This window comes from Morus notabilis, unplaced genomic scaffold, assembly GCF_000414095.1.
Source record: "Morus notabilis unplaced genomic scaffold, ASM41409v2 Scaffold99, whole genome shotgun sequence".
NCBI classification, from domain to species: Eukaryota; Viridiplantae; Streptophyta; class Magnoliopsida; order Rosales; family Moraceae; genus Morus; species Morus notabilis.
This window is the reverse complement of record NW_010362482.1, coordinates 217,065-232,024: the sequence shown is the minus strand read 5'-3', so window position 1 is coordinate 232,024 and position 14,960 is coordinate 217,065. Positions and strand designations below refer to the sequence as shown.

At 35.5% G+C, this 14,960-nt stretch overlaps 3 protein-coding genes across 6 annotated transcripts; 1 reads left to right on the top strand and 2 right to left on the bottom strand.

The window, feature by feature from the left end:
- The first annotated feature begins 178 nt into the window (after positions 1-178).
- On the top strand, positions 179-1,383 carry LOC21410230 (GDSL esterase/lipase At3g48460). The gene is made up of 2 exons (XM_010102008.2): positions 179-409; positions 738-1,383. The coding sequence occupies exons 1-2, from the start codon at positions 284-286 to the stop codon at positions 1,245-1,247; spliced, it is 636 nt and encodes a 211-aa protein (XP_010100310.1). The 5' UTR covers positions 179-283; the 3' UTR covers positions 1,248-1,383.
- On the bottom strand, positions 324-5,646 carry LOC21410229 (RING-H2 finger protein ATL47). 3 transcript variants are annotated; one of them, XR_002902529.1, is made up of 6 exons: positions 5,316-5,646; positions 4,488-4,650; positions 4,310-4,376; positions 3,970-4,204; positions 3,556-3,834; positions 324-393 (listed from the first exon to the last, which is right to left on the bottom strand). XR_002902529.1 is itself a non-coding variant. In XM_010102007.2 (5 exons), exons 1-5 carry the CDS (start codon positions 5,402-5,404, stop codon positions 3,624-3,626), a joined length of 765 nt encoding a protein of 254 aa, XP_010100309.1. In that variant the 5' UTR covers positions 5,405-5,646; the 3' UTR covers positions 3,169-3,623. The 3 variants fall into 3 exon arrangements, 1 of the variants encoding a protein (XP_010100309.1); XR_002902530.1 differs by lacking the exon at positions 324-393 and adding an exon at positions 3,000-3,141; XM_010102007.2 differs by lacking the exon at positions 324-393 and having other exon boundaries at positions 3,169-3,834.
- Positions 5,647-8,135: 2,489 nt separating this feature from the next.
- On the bottom strand, positions 8,136-13,764 carry LOC21410228 (probable LRR receptor-like serine/threonine-protein kinase At1g67720). Of its 2 annotated transcripts, XM_010102006.2 has the most exons (15): positions 13,572-13,764; positions 12,925-13,462; positions 12,318-12,829; positions 12,099-12,228; positions 11,925-11,996; positions 11,763-11,831; positions 11,589-11,660; positions 11,400-11,468; positions 11,090-11,268; positions 10,754-11,007; positions 10,165-10,291; positions 10,005-10,070; positions 9,736-9,922; positions 9,515-9,647; positions 8,136-8,717 (listed from the first exon to the last, which is right to left on the bottom strand). In XM_010102006.2, the coding sequence occupies exons 1-15, from the start codon at positions 13,720-13,722 to the stop codon at positions 8,394-8,396; spliced, it is 2,883 nt and encodes a 960-aa protein (XP_010100308.2). In that variant the 5' UTR covers positions 13,723-13,764; the 3' UTR covers positions 8,136-8,393. The 2 variants fall into 2 exon arrangements, with proteins under 2 accessions (XP_010100308.2, XP_024023888.1); XM_024168120.1 differs by lacking the exons at positions 8,136-8,717; positions 9,515-9,647 and having other exon boundaries at positions 9,742-9,932.
- Between the last annotated feature and the right edge of the window lie 1,196 nt (positions 13,765-14,960).

The following is a 14,960-nucleotide window of genomic DNA, read 5'->3' as shown; positions in this document are numbered from 1 at the left end:
AGTCCGTCTACAATTCCATCGATGGTGGTGGTGGTGGCGGTAGAAGCAGTGCTGGTGCTGGCGGCTATGCTTCTGGAGGTCGCAGTAGTGAAATTGATGGCAGTGTGAACTTCGCAATAGCAGGGGCAACATCCCTATCAAAAGATGACTTTGTGCACAAGAAAGTTTTTTTTCTTTCTTATGGGGTAAGACGCCGGTGACATATGAGACTCAAATAGATTGGTTCAACAACGTTTATGCAGAGAAGAGTAGGCGAAAAGGGGAGAGAGCATGCCGGGCTGACATGGCCAACACCCTCTTCTGGATTGGCGGCATTGGCAGTAGTGACTACTCCCGCATGTATGGTTCTTCCATCAAGTCTCAATATCTCAACAAGCTCTCTGTCATTCACGCCTGCAAAATTCTCAAGGTAAGATTTTGTGTACAATATTAAACATGTTGGCTTGCATTATTGTTTATTTTTTTTCCATGCCATCCCTTTATGACACTTTTATTTGCTTAATAATTAATAGTCGTAAGAGTTTCATCTCTAGACACAACTAAATCAGCTTGCAGCATTAGTCTTATTTATAACCCACCTTAACTCTTTCGCATCCTTCACTAAATTGATACAAATAGTTTCCCAAAATACCAAAATATCGAAAACTATTGGACTTTAAAGGCTCACAGGATTAGTTTGCACAATTTTCTCTCAACCTACAACCAATATTTACATCGTTGCTTGTGTTGTGTGACAGGCATTGATCAACAACGGCGCCAAATACATCATGGTTCAAGGGCTGCGACCAATGGGCTGCCTTCCATCCCAACTATCGAGGTGTTCGCCATCAGACCGCGACAAATCGGGGTGCTCGGCTAAGGCCAACGCGGTGATCATCGCCCACAACACCCTCCTCCAACAGAAGCTGGAGCACTTCCGACACAAGTACCCCGACCGCATCATCTCCTACGTGGACACCTACGGCGCCTACCAGACCATTCTGGCCAACTACAAGAGCTACCACTTCGAGGAGCCCTTCAAGGCCTGTTGCGGGGCACACGACAGCAGCAACGGCTATGACTTCGACGTGAACAGGATCTGCGGAACCTCCGGCTCGTCCACGTGCCAGGACTCTAGCAAGTATATCAGCTGGGATGGCATTCATTTCACGGGTGCCATGAATGCACAACTCGCTGACCTCTTCCTCAACAAAGGGTATTGCCAACCCTCGTTTCAGGACATCCTTAAGGCGAAGAAATGCCAATAGAATATAGAACACAATAAAAAGTGTTGTTACTAGCTAGGACTATTTATCTAAGCTCCGGATGGGAACAACATTCAGAGAGCCTCAGTTAATTCCTTTGGTTTACTGACTCTGTATTCTACAACTTATATAGTAAAAACACCCGTTATTATTTGAATTATTGTTCTTCTATTATTCTTGTTGTTTTGTTTTATTTATGAGAATTTAGAAATACCATAACAACACAAAGTTCAAGGATTTTATGCCTTGAAATATTATTTATAATGTCAAATACAATTCTTCATACTAAGACAATTGATTGAGTACAATTAAATACGGTTCCATAAAGCTTAGAAAATATTATATCATTATGATATATGACATAGCCAAAATAGAATAAAGTTGTGGATGTCGTACAATATTAAATCTGCTTATTCTCTAAGCATTGCCTTCCGTAAGGAAGGGTTTAAAGTTTTGAATCAATAGGAATCAGTTTTCGTCTTTCCATACCCACACGCTAAGACTCCAAAATAGAATTCGTTAAAGTCAATTATATACCTTCTTTTGTCGGGAATGCACGTTTCTCATAAAACGACATGCCGTTCATTCTAAGAAGGTTTGCTGTCGCTCAGTAGAAAATGAATAGCGCCTTGCCCTTTGCTAATATAAAAATAATTTTCAATAATTGTACTTAATTTAGTACGGCTCCACGATGCACTCTACATAAATCTATATGATAACTTACCAAACACGTGATAGAATTTAACTTAATCTTATCCAATCCAATTACGACCCTATAATCCTATCCACTCCAACGTGCCAAACGTGCCAAACAGGAGCTAAGAAAAAAAGAAACAACATGACAATATAAGGACCGTTCATCAAATTTAGAATTCAAATTTTACTATAATAAAAAATTTTTAAAAATAAGAGAAATAGTAAAAAAATAAGTAAAAACTTAAAAAAGTATATAGGCCAATTTTTAGTTATAGAAATTAATAAGCCATAACTTATTAAGTTATGATTCATAACCAGATAAGTTATGGACAAATTTATCAAGTTATAGTTCATAGCCAGACAAGTTATGGATAATTATGGACAATAACTTGTCAAGTTATGGTTCATAACCAGACAAGTTATGAACGAAAACAGTAATTTGACATATTTATTAACTTATGTAAACTATTGACCTATTAATTTTAATTCATCTCAAGTCTTGACTTATTTCTCTCTTTCTCACATCTAATTTTTTTACTACAATAAAAAAAATCTTACATAAAATCACATCTCAACTCAAATCTACGAAATAAACAAACCTTAAATAGTAAACAACTAATGGCATTGTTTCGTGCTTCTTTTTCTAAAATTGGTAAAGAGTTGAATGAGCATTAGATTCTTTCAAGTTTCACATTTTAATAGGTAAATAAACCATAAAAAGGAATTAGGTAATTTCCCTTTCTTATTCCTTTTCTGACACCTTCCTTCCTTTTCTTTCTTAATACCTTTCCCATTCCCATGTTTTTTTTATTGGGAACTTGGAAGTTTGGGATTCGAAATCTACACCTTGTGAAGGAGTAATTTTTCCCATCTTTTTCTCATGAATTATAATCATAAACACGCTTATCCCTCACAAAAACTGCATCTACCGTTGTTGCGTAACCTAGAGAATATTTGGAAAAAGAAAACTAAAAAAGAGAATAAAAGGAGTGGCAGAGACAACGAGGCAAAGAGAAGAAACAAATTCTACACTCGCGGCCACAGCAATCCTGCTGAAAACAGGGGGAAAAAAGGCAACGCAAGATGTGTGAAGCTGAAGCAGCAGGAGCAAAAACAGCAATCCCACTAACCAAACATAAAAGTTGCATAAAAGTCGCTACGGAAGATAGGGTCCGTCTTTGGTCCTTGCAGAGGATAGACCCTACACCATAACATGTATATTTGCGGCAGATGTAACATGACATTTATTATATGTAATAATAACTAAAGGTGTGCTATTGGGAGAAAGTCATTGTTACACAAATAAAATTTTTCATGTCACAACTTTGGAGCAATGTAAATATATGTTCAAAACAATATGATAGAGAGAGGGAGGGCGGATTTTGGTAAAGAATCAACTATGCTAGACCAAGTTGTAATAACTAGTCTCAACTAAGAGTGAAATTAATTGTGCTTTTCTTAATTTGAAGTTGCTTGCTCATGGAATTGCAGCAAGTCTTGTACATGAAATGTGGAACTTTGATAAGGTTCCATCGCACTACTACATAAAATTCAAATAAGCATGTTATGGGAACTGTTATTTTCGTGAAAGAATCCGAGAAAGAACTTTCCTTACCAGACTCTATGTACATTTGGAGGGTCGGCATTTCTTCTGTCTGTACACAATCTCCCACTTTCTTCCAATCAAATTAGATACTCATAGTATACTAAGAAAAGGGCATCTGGATAAACCTTTGGCAGGCTATTGATATAGAGGTAGAACCGCAACAATTCCTCCTTAGAAACCGTTTCGTTGTCGACCACATCGTCGTTGCAAGTAAGCACCCATAAGTCTTCTGAATTTACCCTCTTCATACTACCGCGGCAAAATGGGCAAGACTCCGACTTCACGTTCCTGTGGAAATCGGAAACTGGCCCCTTATAAGTAGAAGAACCAATCTTCAAAATCCAATTCCAAACCATCAAACATTCATTGGAAAAGAGCATGAAGAGACATACACAACGTGTAACTCATGATGTCTTAACTTACCAATTGCGGTAGCATTTGATGCACATTGCATGACAGCAATTAGGCAAGACCATTTTGGTGCAAGGCTCTAAGCAAATCCCACACTCATCTTCTCTCTCCATATCAACATTGGTAAGACCACTTTCTCCTTTAACCCTCTTCTTACCAGAAATCTCAATGCTTAAGTGCCCCTTCTTAGGATCATCAAACTCCCCCAAGTCAGTGTGGAGCCGCTGAAGATATGGCAATATAACAGCTGAAGTTCAGTTTTCGATGAAACAAAGTCAGAATTATTCAACCCAGATAAATATTAAAAAAAAAACAACAACAACAACTTAGAGTACTTGTCTACTTGACGTACCATAGAAGTCCCTAATACTAGCCTTCCTTCCGTGTGTAGAAATGTTTGGCCTCCCATCTGTATATACCTAATTTTACATAAAAATAAGCAAGCAGTGAGAAAGTTGCTCAAGTTAAACTTATTACAGACAAGTGACAACATAAGCAAACTCTTTCAAATGATCATCAAAATTACCAACCTTGTAAACAAGTATGTGGAAAAAGTTTAGGTATCTTGGTAATAGACATGTGCATGAGCAATCCAGCCATTGTAACAAAAACAGAAAGATTGGAGCCCAGTTATTGTAAACCAATTTCATTTGAAGACAAGCACCACCTTTGCCCCTCGGAATTGCAGCAGCACTGTATGTATAAGTTAAACCAAATTCATAGATATTCAAGTTAAAAAGAAAAATCATAAATACTACAGTAGAAAAAGGTTTAAAGCAGTATAATAGCATATCCACAGTTCACAATCACAAGCCACTTAGTCAATTAATGACTCAAATCAAGAAGAAAAGATACAATTTTTTGTTACTAAATATTAAGGGGAAACTATGGAGTGCCACAAGTCTGACACATAAAATCCCACGACGGCCCGGGCAATTTTTTTTTCCTCTTTAAACTCCGCAGAAAAGAGATTTAAGCAAAAACGAGATTTTAAAAACAAACTGGTAAATATTAAAAAAAAAAAAAAAAAGACTGGTATTTGGGTTCCTACTATTTTCCTAAATAAAAATTAAAAATCTTTGTTTCCTCCTCCAATTAGCAGATTATGATGTTGATCATGATCACCGTAGTGATCAAATCGCATACACATACAAATTCAAAGGAAACATAAAAATAAAAATAAAAAACAATAAAAAAAAAACTACTTTCAGAAAAACCCTGAAAGGAAACATATTTAAAAAAAAAAAAAAAAAAAGGAAGAAACTTAAGAAAAACTTGGAACAGAGCAAAGCGAAACAGGAAACAAAGTCATGATAAAAAATTAATATTAATGAATGGTTTAAGAAAAAATAACCCACAGAGCATTTGCGTGCTGAATATCAGCCTCCAAAACCTTCAACGAGTCCTCGCAAGAAGACCTAGCAAGCTGGTAATACATCATCTCCATATCCCTTTCTCTCTCTTATCCCTTTCTCTCTCTAGGCTTAACAAACAAAGGAAAAAGAAAGAAGACAGAGACCTCTCAGACTTCAATTGAAGAACCCCAAAAGTTTTTTTTTTTCTTTTTTTGTTTCTTTTCTTTTTTCCCAAGACAAGAGAACCTAACCGCTAGCTAAGGCAAGTTTCACTTGAAACAACAAGAGAAGAGGGGAGGAGAGAGGAGAGAGGACAAACGGGGTCTCCTTTTCTTTTCTCTTCTTTTGTTTGCCTCTTTAATCATTTTCTAGGAAATTTGGGGCGGCTCTGAATAGAGACTTTTTTTTTTTTTTTTTTCCTTTGCTTAAAGGCTCTGAATAGACTCTCTGTTTTGGTTTTTGCTTGCTCTATACGGCCACGGAAATCATACTAAGAAAAATGTTTTTTTTTCTTTTCTTTTTGCCCCCTTTTTTTGAATGATAATATGAAAAAAGTGTGTTTGTGTGCTTCTCTATCTGTAAATTGCACTATTATACCTTAATTTTTTAGTTTTTTACATAATCACTTTACATTTTAATTGTAATAAATTGACGGTTTAAAATATGAGATTTGAGTGTGACATAGTTTGAAAAATGACGAGTTTTATCTTTTATGTGTGAATCTTGTATCTCAACTCATTAATTTGATAACCGTATATTAGATATTGGCCCTAAATTGTTATTAATTTTAAAGTATAGGATATAATTAATTAAAAATTTAAAATTGGGGTGTGTTATGTAAAAGATAAATAATTTAAGGTGTAAGTGTATATTATACTTTTTTAATATATATATATATATATACACACACATTTTGAGAATAATGATTTTTAAATATCTTGTTCTTATCATAATCTTGCTTTTGCGGTTGGTTTTCTTTAAATATTGCCAAACTGTCTTTTTATGTTGCGTTTTATTTTTGTCTATAAAAGTGCTCCAGGCCACCTTATTAAATGGTATGATCTGTGAAGATTTATTTTATATATTTTTAGCTGATTTAATTTGTGAAAGTTATATAAAGTTTTTTTTTTTTTATTTCTCTTTTGATATAGAAATTATCGATTGTGGTGGGTTTAGTTTAATATATAACACCATCCAATTGATCAAAGGGGGCCGCTTTGGGGGTTTTGGTCTTTTTTTTTTTTTTATTTCTCTTTTGATATAGAAATTATCGATTGTGGTGGGTTTAGTTTAATATATAACACCATCCAATTGATCAAAGGGGGCCGCTTTGGGGGTTTTGGTCCACTTGTTGAACGGTTCAGGGGAAGGTTTTATGTGGACCCCATCATAAGAGGTGAATTATGGAGCATTATTATTAGGGGAGAAAGAGGAAAATAGGTCAAGACTTAAGATGAATTAAAATTAATAGGTCAATAGTTTATATAAGTTAATAAATATGTCAAATTACTGTTTTTGCCCATAACTTGTCTGGTTATGAACCATAACTTCACAAGTTATTGTCCATAATTCACGATTTTTGTCTATAACTTATCTGGTTATGATTCATAACTTGACAAGTTTGTCCATAACTTATCTGGTTATGAACCATAACTTGACAAGTTATGACCTATTAATTTTTATAACTAAAAATTTACCTATATATTTTTTTAAACTTTTTATATTTGTCTATTTTCTACTATTTTCGTATTATTAGGGTGACAGTTGGGTTTTGATACTAAGAAATCCATTATGATGATGTCAAATTAATTGAATTGGTTTTTTAAAATGTGGTTGAGACGTATTAAATTATGGTTTTGGCTCTTCAATAGGGGATTCCTCTATTTCATCATAGTATCATACATCTATGATGTCTTGCTTACAATATTGGTACATATATTGCGTACAATATTAAAATATGCCCTATCAAACAAAATGTAACATATTATTAATATTATATGCAGTAAAATATATTTCTTTTAATATAACTCCTATTATTGTATTCCTAGTTCCCATAGCCATATTGACGTTTAGTTTAAATTAACAACAACGTCTTTTAGCCTTATTCAACAATGTCCTCACAGCTAAACCACTTTTCTTTAGGACAATATTCTTCACCTTTAATGGAGGGAAAAATGAGAGGAAAAAGTAATTAGGCTAATAATTCTATTGAACAGAAGACTAACAAAGTACCAAGCTATCTAATACGACATCTTAGGGCCCGTTTAGTTTGTTAATTCGAGTTGATATGTGACTTTATGTGAAAGCTTTTTACGGTAATAAAAAAATTAAATCTGACTGTTTTTAAAAAATCTAACAAAGTACCAAGCTATCTAATACGACATCTTAGGGCCCGTTTAGTTCGTTAATTCGAGTTGATATGTGATTTTATGTGAAAGCTTTTTACGGTAATAAAAAAATTAAATGTGACTGTTTTTAAAAAAATTTTACTGTAACAAAACTCGAATCGATAAAATGAACATAGCCAAATTATTTTCCAAATGACAGTCAATTGTGGACACTTGACAGCGTTCTTTTTCTTTTTCCGCCAGCGTTCTTGGCTGACTGTTGAAATTAATGGATTACTTTTTCATCTTAAACACAAAAGAGAAATTGGACCCTAATCATCAGTATAATCCAAAAATTTGAGTCTGCTATGAATATAATACAGTAGGGTTCTTACGGTAGTGCGTTCTGAATATTAAATAATATCAAAATCTCATTAAAATGAAATAGCATGCAAAACTAACAGAATTTAATGCATATTTTGACGGTAAACCTTGGTATCTTATCATGGCACGCCGAAAAATTCTCTAATAAAACAGCCCATCTATAATAAGCTTTCTATTAAGCTGTGCAACTTCAAACAAAGGCTTTTAGAAGCTGATTTTACTTGTTGTCCCATGTACATGTGCAAAACTATTGCCAACTCCATCACAAAAGGAACAAAAAGAGCTGTAGTTTACATGTGGAAAGTCTCGCAATATTAGTGACTGTATATATACTTTGATCATTTTGATGTATTTTTAAGTCCTTTGATGGCTATCTTGCAGAGGGGACTAGGAAGCCATTAGACAAGTCAGGAGGCTCAATTTCAAGAAAGCTGGTCAGTAATGTTTTCCGGGAAGATTGCGCTTTTGAACCGCTAGGAGACATCTTTTGGCTTCCTTCAGCTCCTTTCTCAATCTTCATAGCATCTTGTATGGCCAATATTATTTCCTGCATTCTCGGCCTGCAAACTCCATGTTGTTCGACGCATTGGATTGCAACTTCTGCAACTCTCCATATCGACTCGATTTTCACATTCCCTACTAGAAATGGATCCATTATGCTTACCACGTCCCCCTTTCGAATCAAGGATCTCGCCTGCAAAACAACCGGTTTGGTGTTGTTAAAAACTCAAATATGCAATTATTTAACTACTACACTAAGAGGCTGAAAAAAAAAAACAAACCGCAATCAGGTCCACAATTTCGCATGCAAATCAAGGGTTTATTTAGTTTTATGTCTTTTCTTTTCCCTATTTTAGATTAAAAAAAGTATATGCCTGCGCAGCCATGCTGCAATAATAAGAGTACCAGCACAGTTGAAGGATTCCAAAACCAAAACATAACATTTTTTATGTGTGGCCCGTACTTTCATTTTATTTATTGTTATTTTGTGGGCTAGGGATTCTCATTGAACAAAAGAACACATAACAAACAACAAACTAGCCAGACCCACTTACAACTCAGAAGAAATGGGTTTTAGAGTTATAATTCAGATGAGTTTGAGCCTTTGAGAACAGACAATTTTCTCTTATCTTTTTGGTGTTGTCCAGACTTTTGCAGATTACATCCAGGTTCCAGATTCTCCAGATATGCGTATTCTGTTAATTGGCTTTCTAGTTTTCTTTTGTTTGACTTTTTATTATTGTATTTTTAAGTTTTGTTCCACAGCTTAGGCACCCACAATTTTTCTCTCCATCTGGAAGTTTACTCACATCCTCTTTCTCATTAAGATGCCATGGCATGGTGTACAAGTTCACTTAATCCTCTGTGTTTCTATCAAAAAAAAAAAAAAGTCGCAGCATTTTTTATAATCCTATGTTGACTTTAGCTAGAGCACGTTTTATTCTTCCGAGTGAACAGCAGTATCAAAGGTAAAGTTGCTTCTCTACGTACCCAGTGAACAATGTTCAGCTCTGCCCCATAGTCTTCCTGCGAGACGGGCTTTCTTCCCGATATCAGTTCAAGTAGCACAACCCCAAAACTATAGACGTCACTCTTTTCTGTCAATTGCTGACAAGCATAGTACCTATATTGGATTGTTGACATGATTAGCTTATCAAATCCAGGAAGGAATCGATCATTTCTTAAAAGGTATATTGTCACTATTGACTTACTCCGGATCGAGGTAGCCAACGGTTCCTCTTGCCACACTAGAGATGTGGGTCAAATCTTCCTCAGCCTGCCTTGATAGTCCAAAATCTGAAACTTTAGCCCTCATATTGATGTCTAAGAGAATATTGCTTGTTTTCACATCCCGGTGTATGATGCTGGGGTTGCATCCAGTGTGTAAATACTCGAGCCCTGCAGACACCTAAATTTGTGTTTATGGAATCAACTTGGAGAAAGAAGTGTGCAAAAGTTGGTCAGAAGTTCAGTATCAAACCTTTAGCTGCATCTTCTGCTATTCGAAGGCGAGTTAGCCAGTCTAAACGCTTCTGATCGGCACAACCTGTCAAGACATGGCATCATGGAATTCAGCGAAGTGGGTTTTATCTCAACTAAGCAGTTAGATGGAAGGAAAACTTTTATATAGGGGAGTAGACCATGTATGTGATCCCTCAAGGTTCCGTTGTGCATATACTCGTAAACAAGGACACATTGATGTTCTTCTTCACAGTATCCAATCAAAGGTACCAAATTTCTGTGATGTATCCTTGACAAGAGCGCTACCTGCAAGTGAACTCTTATCTTTAACAAAGTGCTCTGTCCTGATAATGTGATATATAAGGCATTGGCCAAAACAAGATAAGCTAGCATCTCTAATACAAAGCCAAATTTTCATACCAATGCTAAAGTTTGGCATTTGGTAAAGATAACTAATGTGTTGACTTTTTCACTAATTCAGTTTTTGAAACTTAAAATTTTTTCCTATTTTAAATTCCAAAGCTTGAAACTTTATTTCGGAAAGTGGACGTAGCATTTAAAATAGCATTATGCATTGAGAATAATATGTTACATATGTTTACACTTTTTTAAGCCAAATATATCATTGGCATTGGCATTTGCATTGGAGTATTTTTTTTTTCTTTTGAGGAAACATTGGAAATAATTTTAGCTATAACATAATATGTGAAATATCCAGTTGAAATGTGCACACATTCAAAAACTGAAAGGGCTGAGTACAGACATTACCTCAGTCACAAATTGCTGGTCCCCATGGCTAGACGAATCAGCCATGATCTTGACTGCCACCTCTTTTCCATCTCTCATTCTTCCATAATATACGGATCCAAAACTACCTCTCCCAATTTTTTTCGAAAAGTTATTAGTGGCTTCTTCCAGCTCAGAGAGGGTGATATAGCAAGCTATGCCTTCATCCCTCAAATGACCTCCCCGTGAAATCGAATAGGCGGTTGAAGCTTTGGTGCTAGCACGCAGAGAGTAACCTAACATGCAAAATAATAACATATTGGATTGCGAAAACCTCAACAACAACTTAATTCAACAGATTCTCAGCATTGCACATACCTTTTCTGTCACTGCTTTTTGTCCGAGATGCCTTTCTTCGGAGAGTACGGATGAGTAATAAACCTCCCACCAATAGTATTATTAGAAGGACGGAAACCCCAACTGCAGTTCCAATGACCAAATTCAAGTGCTTCTTCTTGCTTTGTGACACCTTATGTAGGCCAGGGTTATCTTGGTATCTGTAAGAATTAGTATTGTAAAAATATAACCCACCCCACTGATGAATTCTCTATGCTATGAGCTAAGGACTTTCTTGTTCTGATGATTCTTATCAGTGCTTGATAAATCGTTTCAAAAGAAATGTGCTTACTTGAAAACAATTTTTCGAGCTAACAATCCTGGAGGGATCTCCCCAATGAAAGAGTTGTTTTGTATGTACCTGTCACATAGAGAATTTACCTTTACTGCATATTCTTCAAAACACATACCGAGTAGGCATCACAATATTGAATCTGATCTTTAATTCATTACGATAGAGAAGACGTAGATTGGTACATACAGTTCCTGTAAACTTGGCAAGCTGCCTAGATAAGAAGGTAATGGACCAGTCAATTTGTTGTTCTCTAAATGCCTGCATTTCACCATGAAAAGTGGATAACGAAAAGAAAAAATATAATTTGGAGAAAGTGTTTCCCTATATTTTTCCATTCGTAAAATTGAAAAATGAACTTACAGAATTTTTAGATTGATAAGATTAGCCATGTCAGGTAGTGTCCCTGTAAGAGAGTTACCATCCAACCACCTAATAGGAAAAAAGAAACGCAATTACCTTTTGAAAAAAAAAAGATCTAATGAATTAAAAGAAAATGCTGTTTTTGAGTAAAATGGCACTCACAATTCTGCAAGTTCTTCCATATTGTTAAGCTCAGATGGGATTCCACCCTTCACATTCTTTGCTGAAAGGTTACTGTAAAACAAGTCAGAGAGTTGTATATGTATTGCAGCTACTAAAAGTCAATATCTTTGACTTTAAGTAGAGTTTTTATTCAAATAACTCAGAGCAGCTTACATTATTGTTATTCTCGGTGGTGCATTGGTGCTACAATTCACCCAATCCCAGGGAGTTGGAACACAAGGATCGCCTTCGTTTGTCAACGCGATTTCAGGAGACATCAAGCAGAGGGCAATGAGAGCAGCCACTAACAATTGCAAGCAAAAACACTAATGAGTTAGCTGATCAATGACTGGTAAAATTCAGGCAACGTGACCAAAAATGCTAAAAACTTACAATCTTGCTTATCCGTCTTTGCACCAATCTGAACATATTTACTAATTTCAATCGCGTTTAGCAGTGGCCCTCGGGTCGAATCCCGGGTCTTGGCGAACGAAAACGAAAGAACAAACTGCAGGCTGACATTCATGTAACTTGGCTCATAAAGAGTGTAGCTTCCATTGGCATTCTCAGCAATATTCACAACTGCATTGCTGTAGTCAAGAAAATAAGGCTCGTCCAACTTGAATTTCCTCGTCTCATTTGGACCCAAGTCCTCAATCTCAGCAAAATAGGCATAGGCTCTAGCATTCCCAGGAAAACCTTCTAGATTCAACCTATAACTGAGCCTTCCTTCTGTGCCAACAACTGCCGTTTGCATCACTTTAACTGGTGGGTGTTCCCTAGTATTCACATCTATATTCCTCAACGTTTCTATCCTCTTTGTCCCTGTAGCCACACCCACTAAAAAGTTTTGCCTCTTTTCAAGATCTGAATCCCAAATTCTGTCATAAGGGTCATCTGGGTACCTGTTAAAAACCCCAATTTTCCCAACATCCTTAAATTTAAAAAAAAAAAAAAAAAAAAAAAAAAAAGCCATCTTCGTTTCCTACATATAGCATACCTTATAGCATCTTTAGAAGTGGCGCCAAAGTTCACTCTAGCGGCCACTCTCAAGAAGAAACTGTCCTCGAAATCTGTGGCGTACATGGAGAGAGTGAGAGGCCTCAATTCAAGAGTGGAAATAAACGGAGAACCGGTCGTTGCACAGCAAATGCAAACGTCAATGGAATCAGAAGGTGCCCAGATAATCATTTCGTTGACATAAACTCTCGCGGCATCGAAAATGGTGACGGTCGACCACTCAGTGGCGTCCAAGTAAAGCTTGAATTTTGGGTAAGTGTCTTCGTCTTTGAGGCTTCCGTACTGAAACGTTGCACGGACCAAGTACCTTCTCCGCTCTTGGGTGCTCAAAGTGTAGCAGTACTTTTTGCCGTCTATGGGGAACTCTCGGCGGTTCAGATACTGGGTTGAGTTTGGTTTTGGATTTTCTACTTGTACAGAAGTTCCATGGCTCATTAGTCCCGTGTCTGAAATCCATGCCAGTCCTGTACTTGTGTCAGTGAAATTTCTTGTGCCTCCACAGTCTATGCTGATAAAATCTGCAACAACAAAAAAAAAAAAAATGAAAAATGGAAACTTTTTTATGTGGTCTTGTTCAAGTTTCAAACTTTTTATCTTTTTTTGGTTTCTCTTCACTTAACTACATACCATTTACTTGGCAAAGAACGGGTGGTGCAAGAAGAAGGAAAAAAACTAGGTGGTGAGGAAAATATAAGCCCATTTGGTTGAAGATGAGGAAAACAAGAGAAACCAATGATGGTTTTGATGTTTTTTTTTTCGGTTGTTTTTTGTGTTTCATAAAAAAGAAAAATTGTGGAAGTCGAATGTATGTGAAACTTGTTTTTTTGCTAATCAGTATGTGGAACTTGTTTGTTACCTGTCTTTAGTCTATACCTCTTTAGCTTTCAGTTTTCACTTTTTTTTTTTGGGTGGGAGCAATGTTCACTCACATTTGGTATCTTTTTGAGCTTTTTGGGATCTTAATTTACCTAAGGAAAAAGAAAAGAAAAGAAAAGATTTCTACTTCATTTTTTACTTTGACGAGAAAACAATAATATAACCCACTAAAAAAGGATAAAAAAAAAATACTTTGAGACATTTATACTTGGAAGAATTATGTGGAAGTGGAAGGGGAAGGTAAACTCTATCAATAGATTTTAAATCAATTGTCCTGTTTTTCTCCAAAATTTTATTGAATTTACAAATTTTTTAAAAAAAATTAATACTAATCTCAATGTAATTTATTCATTTAGATGATCTTAATGGGGTTTTTTTCTTAACTTCATAACAAAAATTGCTTGTTCTTTTCGCTTATTCTTAATGACTAGACATGGGGGAGAAATATCTTCTTATCTTTTTGATATGCAAGTGCAATCCAGCATCCTAAAATAAATTATTCATGTGATTTCAATTTTTTTTTTTTTTTCATGGGGAATAGGGAAGTGGAAGAAGATCCTAGGCCTTGCATAAAAGCATCTCTAAATAAAAGCAAAAGCAATAACATCATCACAATCTTGGGCGTTTAAATGTGAAAATATCCCCTATGCTTTAATTCACTTTAGCTTTTGCACACAACAAATCTCTTTCGGACCAACTCATTTTCAGCTTTTAAACTTTGAAAAGTATGCAGGTGGTGCCCCTTTTTTTCGTCGACACAAATACATAAAGAAATGGTCCCCATTTGCATCGTCTTCAATGCATGTACGTGCACAAATTTACCAAAATAATAACAAGACAAAGACAATCTTAAAATCAAAAATCAAATTTAAATATTAAAATAATTCTAATATAATAATAAAAAATCAAATTTAAATATTAAAATAATTCTAATCTAATTCGTCATTATTCTCTGAGAGTTTGAGAAACTTGACTCTGAAACGAGCCATCATCGATGCTTAAAAGTTGATTACAGAGACATTGTCGCTATAGAGAAAACATCAAGAACACTCGAGATTTCTGATCACCATGATTAGCGAATATCTTGAAAAAGTTTCCACGAGAGACTGCTGTAACACGAACAATTTGATGAAATCGTGG

What these genes read in the sequence shown, in the direction of transcription:
- LOC21410230 (XM_010102008.2), top strand. Translation starts at nt 284, where the DNA reads ATGGCCAACACCCTCTTCTGGATTGGCGGCATTGGCAGTAGTGACTAC. An exon ending in ACGCCTGCAAAATTCTCAAG is followed by an intron (nt 410 to 737) that starts GTAAGATTTTGT and finishes GTTGTGTGACAG; the next exon opens with GCATTGATCAACAACGGCGC.
- LOC21410229 (XM_010102007.2), bottom strand. Translation starts at nt 5,404, where the DNA reads ATGGAGATGATGTATTACCAGCTTGCTAGGTCTTCTTGCGAGGACTCG. An exon ending in TAGTATTAGGGACTTCTATG is followed by an intron (nt 4,205 to 4,309) that starts GTACGTCAAGTA and finishes ACTGAACTTCAG; the next exon opens with CTGTTATATTGCCATATCTT. An exon ending in ATCAAATGCTACCGCAATTG is followed by an intron (nt 3,835 to 3,969) that starts GTAAGTTAAGAC and finishes CGATTTCCACAG; the next exon opens with GAACGTGAAGTCGGAGTCTT.
- LOC21410228 (XM_010102006.2), bottom strand. Translation starts at nt 13,722, where the DNA reads ATGAAACACAAAAAACAACCGAAAAAAAAAACATCAAAACCATCATTG. An exon ending in ACTTCTAAAGATGCTATAAG is followed by an intron (nt 12,830 to 12,924) that starts GTATGCTATATG and finishes GGTTTTTAACAG; the next exon opens with GTACCCAGATGACCCTTATG. An exon ending in AGCAGAAGATGCAGCTAAAG is followed by an intron (nt 9,923 to 10,004) that starts GTTTGATACTGA and finishes AGGTGTCTGCAG; the next exon opens with GGCTCGAGTATTTACACACT.